The sequence below is a fragment of the Vulpes lagopus genome, chromosome 4 (assembly GCF_018345385.1).
Source record: "Vulpes lagopus strain Blue_001 chromosome 4, ASM1834538v1, whole genome shotgun sequence".
In the NCBI taxonomy this organism is placed as follows: domain Eukaryota; kingdom Metazoa; phylum Chordata; class Mammalia; order Carnivora; family Canidae; genus Vulpes; species Vulpes lagopus.
Genome location: NC_054827.1, coordinates 122,681,062 through 122,703,941, shown reverse-complemented (window position 1 = coordinate 122,703,941; position 22,880 = coordinate 122,681,062). Strand labels below are relative to the sequence as shown.

The 22,880-nt window shown below is 55.1% G+C and overlaps 1 protein-coding gene across 10 annotated transcripts in view; it reads right to left on the bottom strand.

Moving 5' to 3' along the window:
• Window positions 1-22,880, bottom strand: part of FAM53A (family with sequence similarity 53 member A) — a 45,117-nt gene that overhangs the window by 16,722 nt on the left and 5,515 nt on the right. Inside the window, exons 1-3 of one of the 10 annotated variants that reach the window (XM_041753057.1) lie at window positions 15,030-15,147; window positions 4,950-5,189; window positions 809-894 (exon numbers count right to left, since the gene is read on the bottom strand). In XM_041753057.1, the coding sequence (XP_041608991.1) occupies window positions 809-894; window positions 4,950-5,027 (164 nt within the window). In that variant the 5' untranslated portion in view covers window positions 5,028-5,189; window positions 15,030-15,147. Of the gene's footprint in view, window positions 1-808; window positions 895-4,949; window positions 5,190-8,991; window positions 9,685-14,315; window positions 14,988-15,029; window positions 15,148-22,880 lie in introns of those variants that run through there. The other 9 variants (XM_041753066.1, XM_041753063.1, XM_041753056.1 and 6 more) reach the window with 9 other exon arrangements.

Sequence of the window (22,880 nt, the reverse complement as noted above, 5' to 3'; positions counted from 1 at the left end):
ATGCAAGAAAAAAGAAAACCCATTGTTGGCCTAGTCTCATCCCACACCCAAGACTCCACCCCAGAGTATAGTCTTCGAGCTAAAGTAACACAGATGCTTCTAGAAAGACACAGAAGAGCATCTTCAAGACTCAAGGTAGCAAAGGTTTCTTAAGTGAGATACAAAACACATCAACTTACATGGATGCTTCCATCCACATTGAAATGAGAATTTCTGTTCATTGAAAGTTACCCACAATGAGGCAAACCACAGGACAGCAGAAAATATTTGCAAAACATGTATCCAAGGGCAGCCCCAGTGGCTCAGCGGTTTAGTGCCTGCCTTCAGCCCAGGGCATGATCCTGGAGACCCGGGATCGGATCCCACGTCAGGCTCCCTCCATGGAGCCTGCTTCTCCTCCTGCCTGTGTCTCTGCCTCTCTCTCTGTGTCTCTCATGAATAAATAAATAAAATCTTAAAAAAAAAAAAAAAAAAAAACATGTATCCAAGAAGAGACTCGTGACAGGACCTAGCAATGACTTCCTACAGATCAATAAGGAAAAAGGCACATGACCCAATGGCAGAGATCTGAAGTCACTCCCAACTGGCCAGTAAGCAGAACATAAGGTGTAGACCTCCCTAGTTATCCAGGGAATAAGGTCAGAGCCCAGACGACATGGCACCTGGTGTGACCAGTGGCCAGGCCACGCTGCAGGCCTGGGTGCTGCAGGCAGATGCCTGCGGGCAGCCCCCACCAAAACCTGGGAATGGCCCAAATGTCCCTCAGCAGGGACACAGATTGCACGGCAGAGTAAGCCACACCACTTACATCGTGAGTCTCTGAAGAGTTCTCATCAGGGAAAGAAGCCAGAGCACAGGCCGTGCAGCCACGCCTCTGTGATGTTCTGGGACACGCTGCACCATGTGGGGCAACCAAAGGGTCAGAACCTGTCCAGGTGATGGTGACAAGGCTAGCAGTGCACACCACCTGCAGAACTCATCCAGCTGAACATCACCCAAGCTGCACGTTCACTGTATGAAACAATACCTCACTAAAAGAGCACATTTTTGACAAAGGTTTTTAAAAGCCAAACTCCCCAACACCCAAGCCTGCACCTGTACAGCTGGACACACAGCGGATGGTGCTGAACCTCCTGACGATCCACCCCCCACCACCACACTTCCATCCCACAACCCACCCCTCAGCCCCCCACACCCACTCCCACCCCGAGGTGCATGCGGCTCTCCACCCACTGAGGGTCGGGTCCGGCCCCAGCCGCCCTAAGACAACTCTCAACACCCTCACACCACCTTCTTATTCTATTGTCCACCAGCACAGACTAGGGGGCCCCTTGGCTCCCTGCTTACTGAGACAGCACGCTACCACCTGACATCTGGGGCTGTCCACCTGATGGCTGCTCGTCCTCTTCCCGAGGCCCCAAGCGTCCACCTGTCCAACAGACAGACCCCTCCCACCTCTGCAGTGCACAGTCTGCACCACACCTCCCAACCTCTCTGCCTCCCCTACAGCTCCACCAGACCCTGGCCATGGTCCCAGGGCCACTGTGTCTATCCTCCCACGAGAGCACAAGCCCCTCAGAGACAGCATGCATGTCCACTCATGCATGGTGGCGCCATGGCCTCAAGTCGTAAACGAATGAATCTGGGAACCTACAGCTCATTTGAGAACTCTAGGGTCAGCCTGCCAAGTTCCACAAATATTGTAGTGGGATTTTTATCGGAATTGCAACAATCCTTCAATGGGTAACTGGTACACCCTTACACGTGTGTTCCTCAGCAACCAAAAGGAGTGAACCACTGAACCACAAAACCACCTGGATGCATCTCTAGGGCATCGTGCTGAGTGAAAAAACCGTCACATACTCCACACAGATCATTTTGGAAATGACAAATCATAGAGATGAAAGAGCTTGTTTGGAGGAAACCAGGTGTGGCTACAGAGGGGCTACATGAGGGCACAGCTTACGGCCACTGAACACCCATGATGCTCTCCATCTGCGCTGCCCCATGGGACAGCCAGAGCCACAGGCTGCTCCTGAAATTTAAACTTCAACTATATAAAATACAAATTCAGCTCTCGTCACCCCAACCAATCTCAGGGCTCAGTAACCACATGCCTTAAGTAGCTATATGCTTGGACAGCGACAAAGGAGCCTTCCTATCAGCACGGAGTAGCTCCTGAACAGAGCTACCCCAGGTCCCCCATCCACACTCACTGACAACCAGCATTTGCTGACATGACCCAGTGCACTAGCTATGGAAAACACCAGAAGCTCTGCCCTGGTTCTCAAGGCACTCAACGGCCTGTTTGGGCAGGAGACACAAACCCATGTGCTTCTATGCCTTTGTGGTCAGTTAGACTAGCCTATGTCCCCCAAGCATCACAGAGGCAAAATAGGAAGAGCTGACCTCACCCTGGTAATCAGAAGACTTTGTAAGATACCAGGGGCCTTGATGGGAAGCGGGAATTCACTTGAGGCCAGAGAAAGGAACAGAGAATAAAGAGTCAGCCACACTGAATGGGTGAGGACAGAGAGGACATGGGGTGGCCTAGAACATCCACGAGAAGGCGCTGAGTGCAGCATGGCCACACAGTGGACACTAACAGGGCAGAGACCTCAGAACTGGATGAAAAGCCCCCCTGGGCCTCCCACTCCCAGCACTTCCTCCTGACCCAACAACCTCCTCACTTGACACTTGGCATGTGGCAGTGCCCAGGGAAGGACATGTGAGTGACCAGGATGGCACATGGCTAGAGAGACAAAGGCAGAAAATGTTTAGTGATTCCCAACTTTATTTACATTTATTTACATTTAAAGCTATCTTAAATTTTAGCTTTAAAACTAATAATCCAATTTTTTGAAAACTTTTCAGTGTGCTTAGAACAATGGCAGGATGTGAAATCTACTTTTTCAAGTATATATTTCATGAAATCTAAATACAGATCAAATATTTCTATAATGAAAAACTGGTGTCCAGGAGCACCTGGGTGGCTTCGTAGCTTGAGCCTCTGCCTTTGGCACCGGTCATCATCCCAAGAATTCGCTGCTCAGTGGGGCATCTGTCTCTCCCTCTGCCCCTCTACTTGCATATTCTCTCTCTCTCTCTCTCTCTCATAAATAAATAAAATCTGGAAGGAAGGAAGACTGGTATCCAAATGGAGATCTGCTGTTAAGTGTAAAATATACACCAGGTTTCAAAGACTTTGTTTTTGAAAATGTAAACTTTTGACAAGGGTGCCAAAGACCATTCAAGGGGAAAAAAAGAGTCTTCTCATCAGATGGCACTGAGACAACTGGAATCCACATAAAAAAGAATGAAGCTGGACCCCTACCTCACACCACACACAAAAGTAGCTCAATAGGGATCAAAGACCTAAATGTGAGAGCTAATATAAAACTCTCAAAGAAAACATAAAAGTAAACCTTCATGACCTTGTTCAGCCAAGGACTCTTAGACATGACACCAAAAGCATGGACAACAAAAGAAAAAAGACCAACTGGACTTCATCCACACCCCACCATCCCAACCCTGGTGGTAGCCTGCCCTGGGCTGTAGGTCACTCTGCCATGCACCAGAACTCTGCTTCCAAAAGCAAAATGGCTCTTAAAATTCAGAAGACGTAGATATGGGGAGAGGAAAGGTCAGCTCTCCCATTTCAGGAAGAGAAACCTACCACGTTAACAGGCCATCTTTTAAAAAGCACGTGTCTAGCCAAAACAAACAGATCACCACCAACGGCAACAGAACGGAGCTCAGAGTGTCCCTGGGCAGCAAAGGCAGGAGGGGGAGCAGGCTGACTGTGTAGCTGCACCTCCCAAGCAGGGTCTCACAAGGGCCCTTCTCTGTTGTGTTAGGACCAGCCTCGAGGAAGCAGAGCACGTGGAGCCATGTCTGCACCACCAGAGGGGGCCCTGCAGGCACGATCCTTAGCCCATCTCCTCAGGAAAGCCACATGGCACCTGGCTGCCTACACTTTGCCAAACATCCTAAAGGAGCATGGCCATCTGATGACACGTGTGCTGCACCACATTCTTGGTCTTGGTTAGAGTCTCCACAAAACAGTTGCTGCATACAAGCACAAGTGAAGACAGGAGCAGGTACATGGTGTGCTGCTAGGATCCCATCAGGGCTCCGAGCCCAAGGCCAGCAAGCAGCACTCTACAAAGGCCCCTGAGCTCCCCCAACCACCCTGGGCTGTAGACACAGGCCCAGCTCCTGTCCCTGGTGCTCCTGTGTCTAATGCTGAGCCTCAGAGCCTCAAAACCACCTGCTGTGACTACAGGCCACAAGCCCAGAACAGAGGTTTGGGATCCACAGCTCCCCACCACCTTGCTTGCTTTGGCACGCCAAGGGGCTACAGCCAGACCATTCTGGGTACCTTATGTCAGTGGGACCACTCAGGAGACCTCCAACCATCATGCAAGGGCTATACGCTCAGCCTCCTCTGTCCGGACCTATGACTGAACCAGCACAGGGCTGGTGTCCTGAGATTCACATTAACATGACCCTAGAAAAACGGTTCCACCTACACGAAGTTCAAACCCAGGTGACTAACCTGTGGTGACAACTCAAGGCAGAGGCTCTCTCAGGAGGGGTGGCACCTACATGAGGGGCATCAGGGTGGGTTTGAGTGCTGCTTGCCCAGAAAGACATTTAACAGGTATGAAAATGTGCATGCTATGCACTTAGGATTTGCATACTTCTAGGAGTAGGCTAGATGCTCACTAAAAGTTGGGTTGTTTCAACAATGCTGGAAACCCATCAGAATGCTAAGGAGATGTGGGGGCTGTGTATGCACAGCATGGCCCTGGGACACAGCCCCCTCCGCCCTCCTGCTGCCAGATCCCCCCAGGCCTCGGCCACACATCCTCCATCCAGCTTTGGCCATCTCCCCTGACCCTTGGAGGAGGCCAGGGTCCTGCCCATTGCCGCTGCAGCCAGCTTACCTGGCTGGCATCGTAGCTCTTGCAGACAAGGTCATCCAGGCTTTGGTTCTGCAGCTTCTCAGTGATGAATGTGACCATGGTCAGGGCCCTGTGTCCTCCGTCTGTACCAATAGACAGTGGGGTTCAGCACAGCAGGCTTCAGAAGGCCTGGGCCACTGCTGGGTCAGAGCTGACCCTCAAGGTTGATTTCCACTTTACAGGTGAACAATCCATTTCCAAGGACTCTTCAGAACTCTGTGTCTGTGTTTTTGGTAAAGAGAAAGAAGTGACTACATGCAGAACCACTGGGCGGGTTATCTGTTATATGCTGAGTACTGTGTGCAGAATATTTCTGTCACCTCCGCCTGATGAAAACCCCCCTGCTTTAAAGACCACTGTGTGAGCTCTCTCCTGGAAATGGTACTAAAAGTGGCATTCTGGTTGAAGGATGGCAGGTTAAGTGCCTACCTGAGATCTAGTAGTCCCGAAGCCCCAACCGAAGTAGCAGTGAGGCCACCTCATCACCCACCCCTCGAAGTGCAAAGCAGATGGAAGACAGCTACAAGAAGCCAAATTCTACATACAAGAAACAGCTGGCTGTGAACCACTGGACTCTCACTCACCACTGTCCCCTGCCCTCAGCAGCCACACACCCCTACCTCAGTCCAGCCAGCTGGCCCCCAGGGGAGGGTACAGAGGGCCCAGAGCCTGGCCCCAGGCTCTCAGGTCAAGGGTGGCAGGGGAAGCCCATTGGGGGCATTGCAGGCTGCACCCAGGACCTGGTTGCCCACAGACACCAGCAGGGACAGGGCCCTGAGCCCCTGTGCAGCCTGCCTCCCGCCCGCCATTCACGGCTCCCACTCTTCCTAGCGGCCCGCTGCTGAGCAGGAGCAAGGCCACCTGCCTGGGAAGCCATGGACAGTGCCAGTCAGACAGGAGGGCCCCAGCCACCCACAGGAAACAATCCTGCCCTCAGAAGAAGGTGCCCAGCCCACAAAATAAGATCAGAATACCCTTAAAAAGAAGTATTTAAAGAAAGAGAAAAGAGTTCTCAGAAATTAAAAAATGAGAGCAGCGACAAAACCTCCAGAATGTCCTAACCACCACCAGACCCTGAGCCCTCCCCCCTTCCCAGAGGCCTCCTCGGGTCCAGCAGACCATGCACAAGGCAGAGGGCCACAGGGTAGACAACCAGGCCCCATGTTACACCCACTAGGTGACCCTCTAGGGCAGCGTCACTGAGGACATCTGCCTGAGAGCCCAGCGTGTGGAAGCAACAGCACACACACAATATTAGAAGCACCCATCCTGGCAGGGAGTACAAGAAGCACACGGTTTCATGGAAATTGCCAGCAGAGCTCACCTGCAGACCAGGGAGAAAACCAAGGGACCTTTGCACAGATGCTGCCAGAGGCCAGAGAGACTCACACCCGCGGGCACCCCTGAACATGTGCACACTCAATAGGCATTAACAGACACCGCCTTGACACCACACCTAAAGCCAGCCTCACAAAGTGGGGCCAGAGAGGCATCCAGCAAGCATGGGGAGGACAGCCCACCATCATTGGGTACCTGGGCACATGTTGAGGCAGCCGAGAAACGGCATGGGGCTCTCCCTTTGGCAGAACAGGCAACGGGCTCACCCAGGGCCCTGGAATTCGTGAGCTCATCCCAACCAAAGGTATCGTGCACACTCAGGCTTCCTCCAGGCCAGGCGAGGCACCCACTGTCAACACTCTCCTGGGCTCCCACCATCCTAGGCAGGGACAGCCACCTGCTCCAGCATAGCCAGGGACCCCAAAGCCCAGGCCAGGGCCAGTTAGTTCCCCAGGGAAGTATCTCCCTGCCCTGGGAGTGGCTCTACATAAATGTGTATAGAACCAGGGAACCAAATAGAGCCAGCCACACCTCCATGCCTATACCACTCATCCCCAGTCACCTAGGCAGGACCTACCAGCTGCAACCCGGCCGGGCTCTCACTACCTCTCCCCATAAATTCACCCTAAGCCCCAACTGACAACGTTTCTCCAAGTATAGAGGCTTTACAAGGACCCCTCCACCTGACCACTTTTGCTGCAACTGCACCCTCCCACAATGGCAAAGGCCCTGCCATGGGCCTCCTGTGTCCACCACCCTGTCAGTCCTCCTAGTGGCACATAGCACGCACCACACTAGAAAGATTACAGCAGCCACAACAAAACCTGAACAAACTACACTATGACTAGCATTTCGCTTGAGAAACAGGCCACACATTCCCTGGGGACATCGTTGATTTCCAGTACCAGGGCTCGGGCGAGATGCAGTGGGAGTGTCTCAAAGGCACCAGAAAGCCAGGATGTGAGCAGAGAATGGGGCCAAGCTCCCAAGAGGCATATGTTCCACTTCACAGAATAAAATACAAACCTGTGAGTCTATATTGATGGAAACAGCTAGAAAAGATCGGTAAGTAGGAGGGGAAGTTCCTCCTCCCGGGCAGAGTGCAGACCAAGGAGTGCTGACGAATGACAAGATTCCTTCCTTAAGTCAGCATGTAACAAACACCCTGTGAGGTTTCAGGCAAGTGTCCTCCCTGATGCCACCTGAGATTGGGTGTGCACCAGCCAGGAGGGGACAGAGGAGATGGGACGACCTCACCCAACTGCTGAGCTGGTCAGAGAACAGGCTCCAGAGCACGCATACCACGATCCAAAGAAGCGCCATAGGCTAGACAGCAGACAGAAGCCCCACAGGCCACACAGCAGCCCCTAGGGCCAGATAGCAGTCCTGAGGGCTGCACAGCCCCACCATGGGCAGGACAGCAGCCCCACCAGCAGGACAGTACCCTTGAGGGCTGGACAGCAGCCCCAAGAGCAGGACAGCACCCCTGAGGGCAGGACACCAGCCCTGGGGACAGGACAGCACTCCCAAGGGCCGGACAGCGGCCTCGAGGGACAAAGAGCAGCCCTGCAGGCCAGACAGCACCTCCCAGGGCCGGACAGCAGCCCTGTGGGCCAGACAGCAGCCCCATGGGCCAGATAGCAGCCCTGTGGGCCTGAAAGCAGCCCCAAGAGCTGACAGCAGCCCCAAGAGCCAGACAGCAATGCCACACAGCACAAGATCCCCAGACTTTCCTGCTTGGGCCATGCTTCTGTCAGGCAGGAGCATGGGCCGCAGCCTACTCAGGCACAGCTACATCAAACATGGCATACTCGCTCCATCACAACTTACAGAAGGTCAGAAGAACAAAGAAAACATGGCATGCTATGTCTGTGAGGGCTGGCCAGCGTGACCCCAGTGAATGGAGGGCCATGGCACAGTGCAGTATGCACCTGCTGCACAAAAGCAGCAGAAAAACCAGTGTGTGGAAGGACTGCACGGGGCGGCTAGTGCAGCCCCTTCAGAAGCCAAGGTGGGTAAGGAGTGCAAGGCAGGAGAGAACCCAGACCCAGCCATGCAACAATTTAATCTCCTTCAAGGACATACGCATGTCATCAGGTGTTAATGCAGCAGTTCCCCACACTGCAGGGACACCAAGCCCCTAAAACACCTGAAATCACAGACAGTGCTGAACCCTAAATATACTATCAACCCCTGCACAACATTGTTTGAACTACGCAAGCCCACTCACATGGGGCTCTCTTTCCATAAGTACAGGACAGCACCAGAAATGTCTTTTCTCTTCCTTATGATATGAATAATACATTTTCTTTTCCCTCCCTTCTTTGATCATAAGAAAACAGCAAATAATACACACAGCACACAAAACGGCTATTAATGAACTGTTTAGGACATCAGTAAGGCTTCTGGCCAACAGGAGGCCATTAGCAGGTAAGTTCTGGGGAATCCTAAGTTCCACATGGATTTTTTTTACTCTGGTAGGGCCAGCACCCATGACCCCTAGCTGTTCAGGGACCAACTGTACTATGCTTTCTCTCATGCATACGAACATGTGATAAAGTTTAATTTGCAAGTGAGGCACAGCAAGAGATTAATAAGAATAACAATAAGCTAGAACGAGTGTAACAGGATACTGTGATAAAAGTTAAGTGAATATGGTCTCTCTCACAAAATGTCTTGCCCTCACCCTTCTTCTTATGATGTGAGATGATGAAGTGCCCACATTTTACCATGGGGGCACCGAGGTGGCTCAGTCAGTTGAGCAGCCGACACTTGGTTTCAGCTCAGGTTGTGATCTCAGGTTCATGGAATCAAGCCCCATGTTAGATTCCCTGCTCAGCGGGAGTCTGCTTCTCTCTCCCCCTCCCCCACTCTCTAAAAATAAAAATAAATAAATAAATAAGAGATAAGAAAGTCACCCATGTGAGACGCAGGAGGGGAGTGATGTGGGGCTGTGACCTAGCACCAGGCTACAGCTGACCTTCTGACTACACATCAGGAGCAGGATCATCAGCTTCTGGACCACATTGACCATGAGTGATTGAAACCACGAAGGCAAAGCCAAAGTTCAGGGATCACTGGCTATGCATTCAAATCTAAGTGCAGTAGCTTCCTGGTGCTGCCATCTCTAAGCACCGTGACCCGGAGGCCAGATGTCAGAAGTCGAGGTGTGGGCAGGGTCGGCTCCTCTGGAGGTGCCTTAGGACAGTGGTTCCCTGCCTCTATACAGGCACGTGGTGGCGGCTAGTGATCACTGTGCCCCCCGCCTTGCAGCTGAGCCACGTGTTCCCATGGCCGTCTACCTGCACGTCCTGAATCTCTGTATGTCTTCTTGGTAATCGGATGGGGGTCCACCCGAATACGGTATGGCCTCATCTTAATTTACATCCTTTTTTTTTTTTTTTTTTTTTTTTTTTATGATAGTCACAGAGAGAGAGAGAGAGAGAGGCAGAGACACAGGCAGAGGGATAAGCAGGCTCCATGCACCGGGAGCCCGACGTGGGATTCGATCCCGGGTCTCCAGGATCCTGCCCTGGGCCAAAGGCAGGCGCCAAACCGCTGCTGCACCACCCAGGGATCCCTTAATTTACATCTTAATTACATCTGCAGAGACCTACTTCTAAACAAGGTCACATTCACAGGTCCTGTTAAATCTGTTCTTTTAGGGGACACAATTCAATCCACAATGCCCAGCCAGCTCCCTTTACAAGAAATCGAACCATCAAGATGGACCATCACGGTCACAAAGTATAATACACAGTCACAGTCAGCAGGAGATCCAGGCCTGGAGCAGCTCAGGACAGCATCCTGGCCCAAAGGGAATGTGCGCTGCCCCTGGGAAAGGCAAGACACAAACACAATGCCAGCGGGCAGCAGATACAAGGAAGCAATAAGCAGGGCGGCCTGTTTAGGAGGCACTCAGAGAAGGAAGGCAAGACTCAGCCTGAGTGGGAGGTGCCAGGAAACGGGGAGCAAAGCCAGGACTCTGGGCATGGAGGCCAGAAGCCTGGTGCCTGGTGAGAGAACTGGCCAGCCCCACGGACAGAGGTTCCACCCCACACAAGCACCACAGGGACCACAGAGGATGTGTATCGGGGCTCGCAGGCCCTCGTGACACCTCTTGTAGCTCCTGCCTGCAAAGCAGTGTCCTGCGACCCCACCAGGGCCATGCAGTAAGGGTCAGAGTCTCCCCACTCGCCACCTCCAAACCTCCCAAAATGGCTGTATGGCCACGTCAGATGGTATCATGTCCCTATAAATAGCACTCCCAGCTGAGCCACCCAGAGGAGTCTGTTCCCCAAAGTTCACAATCTGCCTTTCCTCACATGCAGTCCCTGCCCCCTACCAACTCCTCCCCACAAGAATGGTAGAACTTGACAAACAAACTGGGGACCCCCAGCCTCCACTCAGATGTCCCTCCTCCCTGGACACCTGCAGTGCTCTCGGGGTCCTCCTTCTCCCAAGTCAGGTGTCAGAAAATGGCAAGGGCACATGCAGCAGGGTGTGCCCACCCAGATCTGCTGGCATCACTCTGGAGTTCTTCCCACCCAGAGCCCTGGTCTGCCATGCCGCCTGGGCTGGCCTCCCTCACCTCCACCTGCCGCTCTGCTACTGCTGATCAACCTCCAGGAGTGGCCTTCAACATCATATTCCATGCCTTCCGGGGAAACGCTTTATCCCAAAGCCCCTCCGCCCTGCCCAGGACCTGCTGAGTCTGTGTGCTGCCCGTGCGGGCCTACGGCTACATCACCCCAGGGCATCTCTGCTCCCTCGGCCTCTCTGCCTGATGTGGTCTCCGCTTCCAAGCCAGAGGCTTCCTCTGTGCCATCACCCTGGCCCCTGACATGAGCTAAGAGGGAACCTTCTGGCAGAGGGACCAAGGGGCCGTGTCCCCTTTGGGAGCCACCTACAGCAGACTGGCTGACATAAACACTCGTAGAATAAAGGAACTTGGTGGAGCACCTGGGCAGCCCTATGGGTTGAGCATCCAATTCTCGGTTTCTGGTCAAAGCAGGACCTCAGGGTTGTGGGATCAAGCCCCGTGTCAGGCTCTGTGCTCAGGAGGGAGTCTGCCTGGGATTTTCCCTCTCTCTGTGCACCTCTGCCACTCGTGTTCATACTCTCTCCCTTTCTCTCAAATAAATAAATAAATGAAACCTTCAAATATATATAAAATAAATAAATCAAGGAACGTGCATGGACAGCCAGGTGCCACAATAACAAGAGCCTGGTGTATGGACCAAGTCATCTCTATACACAGCCTTTCTGCCTCCTGAGTCCCAGGCAGAGGCCTGGCTACACTCCTCTTGGACCCCTCCGCTAGCTACTGGCCAGATACCTGAGCCGAAATCTGGGCTCTGGACAAGCTACCCCAGCAGCTCCATGCTGGTTTCCGGAGCACGAAACTAGAGAACAGCTTTAAGTACCCGTTCAGTCTGTTGTGCCCAGAGCCTGCCCCAGAGCACACAGTCAACAGGTGTCCCTGTAATGAAAGAAAGCCTCCCCAGTAATGAAAGGCCAGAGCCAGGCCCATTTCACAGCCCAGAACCATCAGGTGCCAAGGGTGGGTTTTCACAGAAAACAAGAAGCCCACCAACACTGCCTGACCAAGTACCTTCCAAATTCATTCTGCATGAGTACCATGCAGACTCATGACACACTGCTAACACATTAGAACGAAGTCCAGGTTTCAGAGCCGTCTCTCAAAGAGCACTCACGCAACAACATGGTCTGCTTGGACGTTAATTTTTTTTTTTTAAGATTTTATTTATGGTATGCCTGGATGGCTCAGTGGTTGAGCGTCTGGCCTTCGGCTCCAGTTGTAATCCCGGGGTCCTGGGATTGAGTCCCGCACTGGGCTCCTTGCAGGAAGCCTGCTTCTCTCTCTGCCTGTGTCTCTGCCTCTCTCTCTCTCATGAATAAATAAATAAAAATTTTTAAAAATAAAATAATAAGGACTTTATTTATGTATTTGACAGAGAGAAGGAGAGCACAAGCAGGCGGAGCAGCGGAGAAAGAAGCAGTCTCCCCACTGAGCAGGGAGCCCAATGTGGGGCTCGATCCTGGGACCCTAGGATCATGACCTGAGCCCAAGGCAGACGCTTCACCAATGAATCCCCAGGCACCCCACAGACATTAGCCAGCCATCAGCAACGTGCTGGTCTGAGCACACGACTGCAGATCCTCTGGCACTGCTCCCGTAAAGGCAGACTTCACCTGCCCCTGAATATGGACAGATGCTCAGTGACTTCCAAGACTGAAGTGGGGAAACCCTACAACCACCTGGCTCTCTCGGAGGACACACCTCAAAGCCACTGCACTGGGAAAGACTGAGGGCCTAGGGGCCCCTGCTGCTCAAGCCTTCTCAGCCCAGGTACCAGATGCCAAGTGAGAATGTCCACAGGAGACACTCCAGCCCCAGCCGCCATCTGACCAACCAGCACAAGAACCCCAAGCCAAGACCTCCCAGTCTGCTGCTTGGGAATCCTGGGCCCCCAAGACCATAAGCAATAATAAGTGATTGTTGCTGTCTAAAGCCACCAATTTTGGAGGCTTTGGTAATGCTGCCAAAACAATTAAAGCAGTGACACTTTAACAAAGCAAATGGAGCCAAACGTCCCTCTGGCACTGCTGGAGCCAGGCCTAAGTATTGCCACCTCTTAACATGGGGGGGGGAGGGGTAAAGCGAAAGGGGCCGTGTCCTCACACTCATGGCGGGGTATAAGCCACAGAGGAAGCTAATGTGGACCACTAAGATCACTCAACTATTCTCAGGTGCTGGAGCCAGGGGTACAACTCTGCCTAAGGGGCTCAGCACCTTCTCTTAATAGAGCTCACTTGGGTGCTGTGTTTAGCGGTTCCTGGAAAAGCCTATGGCAAAGTCCCGTGCTCGCACCATGAAGCTGGTAATGCTGACAAACTAGACGTTGTTCTGAAAAAACTTCAAAACAAAGGTCACCTGTCCTGATGAACCAGCATCGTGCTAACGTTAACACCCACAACTGGAGGCTCTGGACAGCCACACATGGAAGTTAAAGGGGCACGGAAACCTCGTTTGCAAGTCAACGAAGGAGGAGAAGCTCGCATCCCAAATGAGATGATCACTGCTCTCTCTCCACTGATCTGTGGAGACCATACTGAATTGAAAAAACACCGCAACAAGTAATTTTGTTCTGAGAGGAATGATGTAAGGAAGGCCCGGCAGGCTAGAACAGGGTTCCGACGGGCTGGGCTCTCCCGGATGGGGGCTGCACCCCTGGGCCTGCCTTTCCCCACTGAGACAGTAAAGAACCACACACTTCATGAGGCCACAAGGAGTCAAATGACTGAAGACATGTGACAATGCCCAGGCTCCTGGACATGTTTATAATTATGCCTATGCATCACAAACGCTCAGAAGACTGTGAAAGTCAACCTTCCTTCAAGAAATACTACTGCAGGGACACCTGGGTGACTCAGTGGTTGAGCATCTGCCTTTGGCTCAGGGCGTGATCCTGGCCCCAGGATTGAGTCTTGCAATGGGCTCCCCACAGGGAGCCTGCTTCTCTCTCTGCCTGTCTCTGCCTTTCTCTGTATGTCTCTCATGAATAAATAACATTAAAAAAAAAAGAAATATTACTGCAGAAAAAGCCAAAGGGCTTTCTATAAAACTCTCCATTTGCTTTTTTTAAAAAAAAGTTGGTCTGGAATGTTTGCAAGGCACCTGCGAAAACATCTAAGTGTCCGCTTGGCTCCAGCAGTGAGTGTGCCCAAGCAGTGCGGGTAACTAGGGACAGTGACAATAACTCTGGTGTTTCCTCTGATCTGTATTTCCAGGAGCAGTAAGAACTCTCTTTTCTATGGCTTCCAATCCAACATAGGTCAGGAAAGCATACAGCCCGCGCAGTGGGCAGAGCCGTCCTGAAGGCCCCCTTTCACCAGCGCCCCCTGCCGCCCTAGCAGGGTGACCCTCGGGCGGGCCGCGCCCCAGAACCAAGGCGCTCTAGGGCCGTGGCGGGGCGCGGGAAGCACCTGTGAAGCCACGGCCACTGCCCACAGCTCAGGGAGCCTGAGGAGGGGATCCCCGAGGGACGGTTACAGAAGACCGCAGGTGGGAGGACTGTGTCAAAGCACCCTGTTTAGACTTCCTGCAAACTAGCGCGGCTTGAGGAACAGCCACGGCGTCTAGTGCATTCCGGCTGACGGCGGTCTCCGGGGAGGTCACTTCCCTCTGCACCTGCTCCACCAGGGACGGTGCCGGGCGGCTGCTGGAAGCAGCAGAGTCCAGATCGTCTCCACCACGGTCTCGGGAAGCCGGACGCCGCTCCAAACCCGGGCTTCCGGGTGGGAGAGGGACACGTCCCTTCAGGCGGCGGGGGCTCCGGACGGCGAGGGGGCGCCCCCGAGCCCTCGCCCCGCCCGCCCGGTCCTGGGGCACGCCGCAGAGGAAAGGCGCACCCCTCCCGGCGGGCACCGAAGGCCGCGCCCCGGGCGCCGCCGGCCGTCCGGTCCAGCAGCCCGCCCGCGCTCGTTACGGCGCGTTACGGCCGCGCGTCCCGGCACCGGAGCCCCCGCGCGGCCAGCAGCCCCAACGCCGGGTAACGAGCCGAAAGCGCTCCGCGCCTGACAGCCGCGGGAACCGGCGGCCCAAACTCACGCGCGGCCTCGCGCGGGCGCACGGACTCGGGGGCGCGCGCGCAGGGCTCGGGGGCGCGCGCCGGTCGGGGCCGAGGCCGGGCCGCGTACCTGAGGGCGGCCGAGCGGCGGCGGCCACGGCCGGACCGGGGGAGCGCGGGAGGCGCCAGCCCCAAAGGCCGCGTTCCCCGGGCGAGAAGCCAAGCGCCTCCCTGCGCGGAACGCCACCGGGCCGGGGCCCCGCCCCCAGCGGCCTCGCTCATTGGCCCCCGCCGCTGCCGCCGCGCGCCCGTCAGCCGGCCTGCGCCCGGCCGTGCCCTCAGCGCCGCGCACGGGGGCGGGGCCTGTGCGGGGGCGTGGGAGCGGCCTCTCGACGTCCCGCCCGCAGCTCCCCCGCCGTCGGCCAGCTCGGGATCGCGCATCCGCGTCGGCGGCAGGACTGCGCACGCGCCACCAGGCCCCACCCCCGGGCCGAAGCCCCGCCCGCCGTGCGCTCTGCCTGCGCTGGAAGTGACGTTGGGGTACCGGGCGGCGGAGGCTGGCGGCCGTGGCCTGCGGCGGGGAGGGGGCGCGCGGCCACGGCCGGCGCGAAGGGTCGTTTAGGGTCCCCACTCCCGACCGTACGCTGGGGCGGCTCGGCGCGCAGCCGGTGAGCTGCCTGCGACCCGCTGTGTGACCTGGGGCAGGGCGCTCGCCCTCTCGGGTCTCCCCCCAAATCCGCCTGGAGTGACCGGCAGAGCAGTGGGAGCCGGCCGTGGTCCAGGGCCCCTCCCGGTCTCGGGGGGGGCGGTCGTCTCCCTCCCCGCCGCCTCCCGCTCCCTAGGGCCGCCCCGGGGCGGCGCACGCGCGTTCCTGGCGGGCTGCAGACCTTCCTGGGCCGGGAGGGGCCCTTTTGGGACGGTGCGGTCGGTCCGGGGCTCCAACGGGGAAGCCCCAAGCTCTGCATGGGGGTGTAGAGAGGGGACAGATAGGAGACAGAGCTCCCTGCCTGCCCGCTCTGCGCTCCCCTCCGCCGGGACACCTGGAGGCAGAGTGCCATGTTTAGGGAGAAAAGGGAGTGGCACTCGGGAAGGGACCCAGAGGAGGAGCGAGCATGAAGCACCCAGCATCCTGGGGTTGGGTTAGAGGGTGTCAGGGATGCAGCTCCCCGACCTGGTGGGAAAGATGTGGCCTGGTGTCCTCTGGAAGAGCAGGAAGCCCCGCGGGGCTGGCGCAGGGGCAGAGCCAGCAGCACCTCAGGACCTGGGGGCAACTGCTGGGATGCAGGTGCTCTGGCCATTCCCATAGGCAGGCCTGCAAAGCCACAGAGGTCTTCACTGCTGTCCTAGGCCTTCCAAGAGTGGATGGGTACTGGCCAGGTTAGCCAAGGATGCATGGGTCTGTGACCCCAGCCAGAGCAGGACTCATACCTGAGAGCACCTGTGCCAGGACAGGGGAGCTGGACCAGTGACACCTCAAGTCACCAAAGCCTGAGATGAATCAGGTTCAATCCACCTGCCCCTCTCAGCCTTTACTGGGATCACTGTGGAAGAAGAGAGACAGACAGCCTGTGCCACTTTTTTTTGAGATCATCGGGCTTGATCTCACATAAACCCGAGAAGCGTTTCAGAGCCCTCCTGCAGCCAGGGCCCATGTTGTGGGGACAGAGCAGTAGAGCAGAGGTCACAGTGGGAGCCTCAGGTTCAGGGCCAGGTTTCTTGCTCCGCCCAATGGATGGATGCGAGTTCCACCTGCCATGGTTTTGTTGAGGGGACCCACCCCTGGCTGGATGTCAGGCCCCTGCTATGCGAGAGCCATGGGAAGGGTCCAGCCCCCCCCCCCCAATTACAAGAGAGCCAGCTGAGCTTAGAGCAGAGGGAAGCCAGAAAAAAAAATGAGACCTTAGGTCAAAGGAAATGTGTTAATACATAATTTAATCTATTTGCCTTTGGACCAATGCCAGCTAAAATGCAATTTTTATTTTTGTGTTTTTGGAGGAAGGGACCTTGAATAATGTATCCCTGAAGGGGTAAATGCAGAGGTGCTGCACCACTTCTCACCCCTATGGGGCTGGACCTTGGGTCCCACAGCTCAGGGAGCCTTAGGAGGGGATCCCCGGAGGGACGGTTACAGAAGACCGCAGGTGGGAGGACTGTGTCAAAGCACCCTGTTTAGATTCCCCAGGACAGCCGGGGACAAACAAAACAGCCTTGACAGCTTGGCAGAGTGGACTGAACCTGGACCATATGTGCTCTGAGGCTGAGGCCCCCTGGGAAGGCACCCTGGCTCCTTGCCACCTGCCTCTGCCCCTGGCAGGGAGAAGCCAAGTTGTCCTTGATAGACCCCTCCAAGGAGAGGCTGTCCACTCTCTCTGGGGACATGGTTTCCTAGCTCTCTCCATGCTCAGTCCTCTCATGTGACCTTTGACACATGAATGAAAACCGCATTTGCAAAGAGGAAGCCAGGGCCCTGCAGGTCAGGGTCATAAACCCCAGTGTGGGGGCAAGGGGCCAGGGGCCTTGTTGTAGCTGCCCCCAAACCCCACACCCCCTGTTGCTGCTGCTGCTTCCTCTGCTCAGGCCTCAGTGCTCCCAGGCATTTGGCTGCCAGCTCCCCCCACCACTCACCAGCCCTTACCCCTCACTGGGGGACATAGTGGGCCCACTGAGGCCTTGCCAGGCAAAGGGAGAGATGTCCCAGCTTGCCGGTGGCCATCACCTGACCACCACCTGCCAAAACTGCCAAGCACCAAACAAGCAAGAATCAGGTCACTTAGTTTTGAGCACCTTGCTTCCAACTGGCAAAATGGGAGGTACCCAGAGAGAGGGAGCTGCAAATGGGGACATGAAGGCAGAGTGCCTTTCAAGTGACTTGCCCCATCTTATTCCAAAAGGAGCCACAATATAGTATTTTCAGCCATTCATTCACTGTGCTGCCATAGGTGTTCACAAAAGAAGTCTTACCATCCATTAGTGTGGGGGACACTTGGCAACTCCATGTTATACTGGCTCCCTTGTTGCGGGACTTATCAGAGCCTTCAATCTGCAGTCAGTGGACTGCTGTAAGGAGATGGGGAATGCAGCTTTGCCAGAATTAAGTGAATTTCTGATCCCAGAGCATCTCTCATGCTGACTTTGAGGGAATCGTTTTAGAAATGCCACAGGGATAGAGGAAAGAGAGCAGAAACAACTCACCTGACTCGGGAGCTAAGCTCCAGGAGAGAGAGGAACCTGGGATGCCCCGGCCTGCCCTCGCTCCTTTGCTGTCCGCAGCATTCATGGAGCAACTTGCGATGCTGATGCGAGGCTGGGTGCCCGTCAGCATTGACGCCACTGATGCTACCCCTTTGCAGAGCGTCCTTGCATCCAGTCAATCCTGCGTGTGCTCATTTCCCACTTTACAGATGAGAAAACTGAGGCCCCTTGTGCCAGAGGAGGATGCGGAAACCAGCACCCGGCTGGATGGCCACCAGAGTGGGGAGGGAAGTGTGCTGTTGTCTGGCCTATGAGAGGGCTTGGCCACAAGTCCAGGGCACCGAGCACACACCTGTACCACATGCAGACCCTGGGGCCTCCCTCCCACACCTGCCAGCCCTAGAGCTGTGGTCCTGGCAGGGAGTGGACATAGGAGCTTAGGGGCTGGGCTGGGCTGTGGGGTGACCCTCTGGAGTAAGGACACCCTCCAAAGCAGGAGCACCCAGGGAATGGCAGTAGTCTTGATTTGTCTGGCGGCCCACAGGGAGCCCTTGGACAAGGGCCACGCAAAGGCCCTGAAGCAGGTGATGCTGGGGGCCCAGGTGGCAGGGGTGGAGCCATCAAAGCTGAACAGCCATCCAGAGACACCCACACAGGCTGGCAGCGGGCAGATGTGTGGCTTTACCCCAGCCATGTCTCTGCCCCAAGGGGTGGCCCTCACCCCCTCTGCAGCCCAGAATCTCCAGGTCACACTGACAACTGCAAAGATGGAAGAGCCCAATGCCTCATGGGGTGTCCCCAGTGCACACAACTGCGGAGGAGGTGCCACTGGCAAGGCCACTAGCAGGAACTGTCCCTGATCGCTGACTAAAAGGCTGCGGGAAGCCGCCACACACACTGGAGCAGCTATCAGCTCCGGTGCTCGCCCGCACCTGGGGGCAAGCGGGAGCTGGGGCACCCTGGGCAGCAGCCGGCCTCATGCACAACCCTGGTGTGGTTCACGGCAGGGGAGGGGGGCGGGGGGGGGAGGCGGACCTCACCATGAACAGGAGCAGCTCCGTGTGTCCACGTGGCAGGGTTCTTGTGACCCAACCTGAGCCATGTTGCTCCTGCCATCAAACGGATGGCAGCCATTCCTGTCACTTTCCCACAGGCTTGCTCAGGAGTGTTTCCCTTAACACATGTGTATGGTTTTCACTTAACACGTTTTCCCTTAACACATGTGTATGGTTCCCCCTCCTTACTTTGACGAACTTCCTGGCCATTCTCCATCGCTGACACGAGGCCGCCTGTGCTTCTCCCTAATGACTTTTCATCCTCTCCCCCTGGGAGCAACAGAGGTAGGAAAATAAACTGCTTACCTGCGGGAGCTGGACTGGGGCCATCAGGACTGAGAGGCTGCAGAGCTGGGGAGCTGCCAGGCAGCAAGACTCTAAGGGGAGGAAGGTCTTCAGAGGGATGGAAGGACCCTAACCACAGGGCTCAGAAACACGCAGAAGTGAAGCAAGGAAGAGGCAGACCAGGTCCCACGAGGGGGATTTCAACATCCTCCTGGACTGTGGGCAGCAATTATAGAGCAGTGGACATAAAACAGGAAGGATGCCCTGCTCGCCACCACCGCCAGCCAGCAGTTTCATCAGAGTGCTTTGCCCTCCCACTGGGAACCTGGATCACCACCTCTTTAACACACCTTGAAGGATAGAAATCCCACAGAGGAAAAAAAAAAGAAAGAAATCCCACAGAGCCCATCCTCTGACCGCAACAGACGTAAACAGGAAGTTAGTAGCAAAAACATCTATGTGTAAAGATTTTATTTATTCATTTGAGAGAGACAGAGCAGGTGCAAGTGGGGGAAGGGAGAGACAGAGAGGGAGAAGCAGGTTCCTCACTGGGCAGGGAGCCCAATGCAGGACTTGACCCCAGGACCCCAGGACCGCAACCTGAGCCAAAGGCAGTTGCTCAACCATTCAGCCATCCAGGTGCCTTAAGACTATTTTTAGAGCAGTTTTAGGATTAGAGTAACACTGAGAGGGAGGTGCAGAGGTCTCCCATGTGCCACCATCCCCCCCAACCCACACCCACACCAGAGTGGGGCATCTGTGATGGAGACGTGTCATCACCCTGAGGCCACAGACAGCGTCAGGGTCACCCCCTGGGGGTGCACGCTCTGTGGGTTTGGGTGAACGCAACATGACAGGTGCCCACTCCCACAGTATCCCACAGCGTGGCGTCACGGCCCCCAAAGCCACCATCTTCCACCTGTTCACCCCCTCCCACCAACCCCGACCACTGCTAACCCAGTCACTGTCCCTGGAGGTACGCCTCTTCCAGAAGGCCTCACAGCTGGACTCACTCATTTTTTTATATTTATGTGATAAAGAAATGATGTGGCTTCTTTTTTCTGGCTCTATTTGTTCACTTTATGATTACCGAATCATAAACAAAAGGTACTAGGGCATCAGCCTCAGGGACAAAGGTGTATCAAGCCCCTGGGCAGAAGGCCTGGGTTACGCCCAGCATTGTGGAGCATCAGCTGGGGTCTGGATCCACTAGCTCCCCCTAGTCAGCCTCAGGGCTCGGGGTTCCAGGGTCCTCAAATCAACCCACTCCCTCTGCCTGCCTTCCCTGGTGCTGGTTAGGCTTTGGCCAGTCTTCTCTCCCTGTCCCAAAGGTGACAAACCTTTTCCAAAATCCTCTTCTGATATCTTGTTTACATTTAAATCTGTAACATATCAAAGGCTACCTAGGGCCAGCCATGCCCCCCCGGGGGTGGATGGGCTAGCCCTGTCCCTGTGCACCGCCCCCCCTCCCCCCGCACATGGCCCCTTCATGTGGGGCAGCCGCCACCATCATCTCTACTCTCCTTTGCACCCGACTTTTTGGCCGGTTGCCCTGTGCCTGGTGAACAAGCTATGCAGGCCAGCCAGAGAGGTCCGCCATCCTGGGCAGCAGGGACGGGAGACCCCAGCCACACAGGCCCAAGCAGGGGCCAGACTGTGCAGGCGAGGGTTCTCAAGCCACTGAACAGTGCCCTTTATTTTTCTTTTTTTTAAGATTGTATTTATTTATTCATGAGAGACACAGAGAGAGAGAGAGAGGCAGAGACACAGGCAGAGGGAGAAGCAGGCTCCATGCAGGAAGCCTGACGCGGGACATGATTCCAGGTCTCCGGGATCATGACATGGGCTGAAGGCGGTGCTAAACCGCTGAGCCACCAGGGCTGCCCATGAACGGTGCCCTTTAAACAAGCAAACTGCACAGCGTGTGGGCAGGGCCCCCAGCTTGTGAAGTCACCCTTAGCCTGACTTTAAATCCTTGCTTCCATGGCCTGAGGCAACCACCCAGACACTGCCTATGTCCGTACGTTATGTCCCTTTGGCATCTCAGACCACAGAGGTGCCCTCTGTCTGGTCTATACTGCTGAAGGAGCAGGGCCGAGGGGCCTGTCCCTGCAGAAGCTCACGGCCTGGACATGGCTGTGTTCTCTGGGCCAAGTCTGGCACAGTCTCCTTCGTCTCATTTCCTGCCCACCGGCAGTCATTCCCAGGGCCTGGGTTGGACTCCACTCTGACTCTACAGGTCACACTACGGTGCTGGCGGGCCAGGCCGAGGCGGCTCCGATGCCAGGCAGTGCCACTGGTGCCACGAGATCTGAGCAGCCACTGGCACCTGGTGCCTGTCAGGCTGCACATGCTGCGCAGACATTCCAATTCTTCCTTCTACGCTTATCAGCTAGAATCCTGATATAAACACCATCCCACGTGGTGCCCCCGTAAGAAGTAAAGCATCCCCCACACTGAGAAGGTGCTTTAAGACCAGATGACGCAGGCCACTCCACACCGTCTCCAGTTTTATTCAAGGGAACTGGCTGACAGGACATCGGGCAGAGGATGATCCATGGCAGCTCAGTTTTTCTCTGAAAATCCACATCTGGGATGCTTGGGTGGCTCAGCGGTTGAGCATCTGCCTTTGGCCCAGGATGTGATCCTGGGATCCAGGATCAAGTCCCACATCAGGCTCCTTGCAGGGAGCCTGCTTCTCCCTCAGCCTATGTCTCTGCCTCTCTCTCTTGCTGTATCTCTCATGAATGAATGAATGAATGAATGAATGAATGAATGAATAAATAAATAAATAAATAAATAAATAAATAAATATCTTTAATAAAAAAAGAAAAGAAAATCCACACCTTAGTCCTGGACCTCAGAGAGCACGGGGACACACAGAAGGGTACTGCGGTGCAATCGGGGTAACTGCACGCGCCTGACAGCTAACTGTAAGGAGACTTTGGGCATGACCTGTACCCAAGGAGGGGAGTTTGTTATCTCTAACAGATTCCCAGGGGCACAGCCAGCCTCCTTGCATTCTGGCCTTGGCGGGCATTTCTCAGGATGTCTATCCATCTCCAAGGGGCCCAGATACATCACTCACTCCAAGAGCACTCAACCAGTGAACAGGACAAAGGGCCAGAGATGGAGCCAGTGTTGTCAGCAACCCTGCAGACCCTGTGGCACGGTTCATCCAGGTCAGACCAGAGACTGACTCACCAGCTTTCAACAGAGAACTGGCTCTCATCTTCCTAAAGTGGTCCATTCCTTGCTTTTTCCAAAATATCATTAGAAACTTAAGAATTTGAAACATTTTGATGGGTTTTAATCCGTTGCAATCCTTGTCCCCATCGAAGATCAAACTGTCTCAGTTTGGGGCCAGTGTGAGGGTGGGTCTCTTCAGGTCACTGCTGAGTCTTGGGGTGCGACCTACTGGACTTTCAACACAGGGGTGATTGCCATGA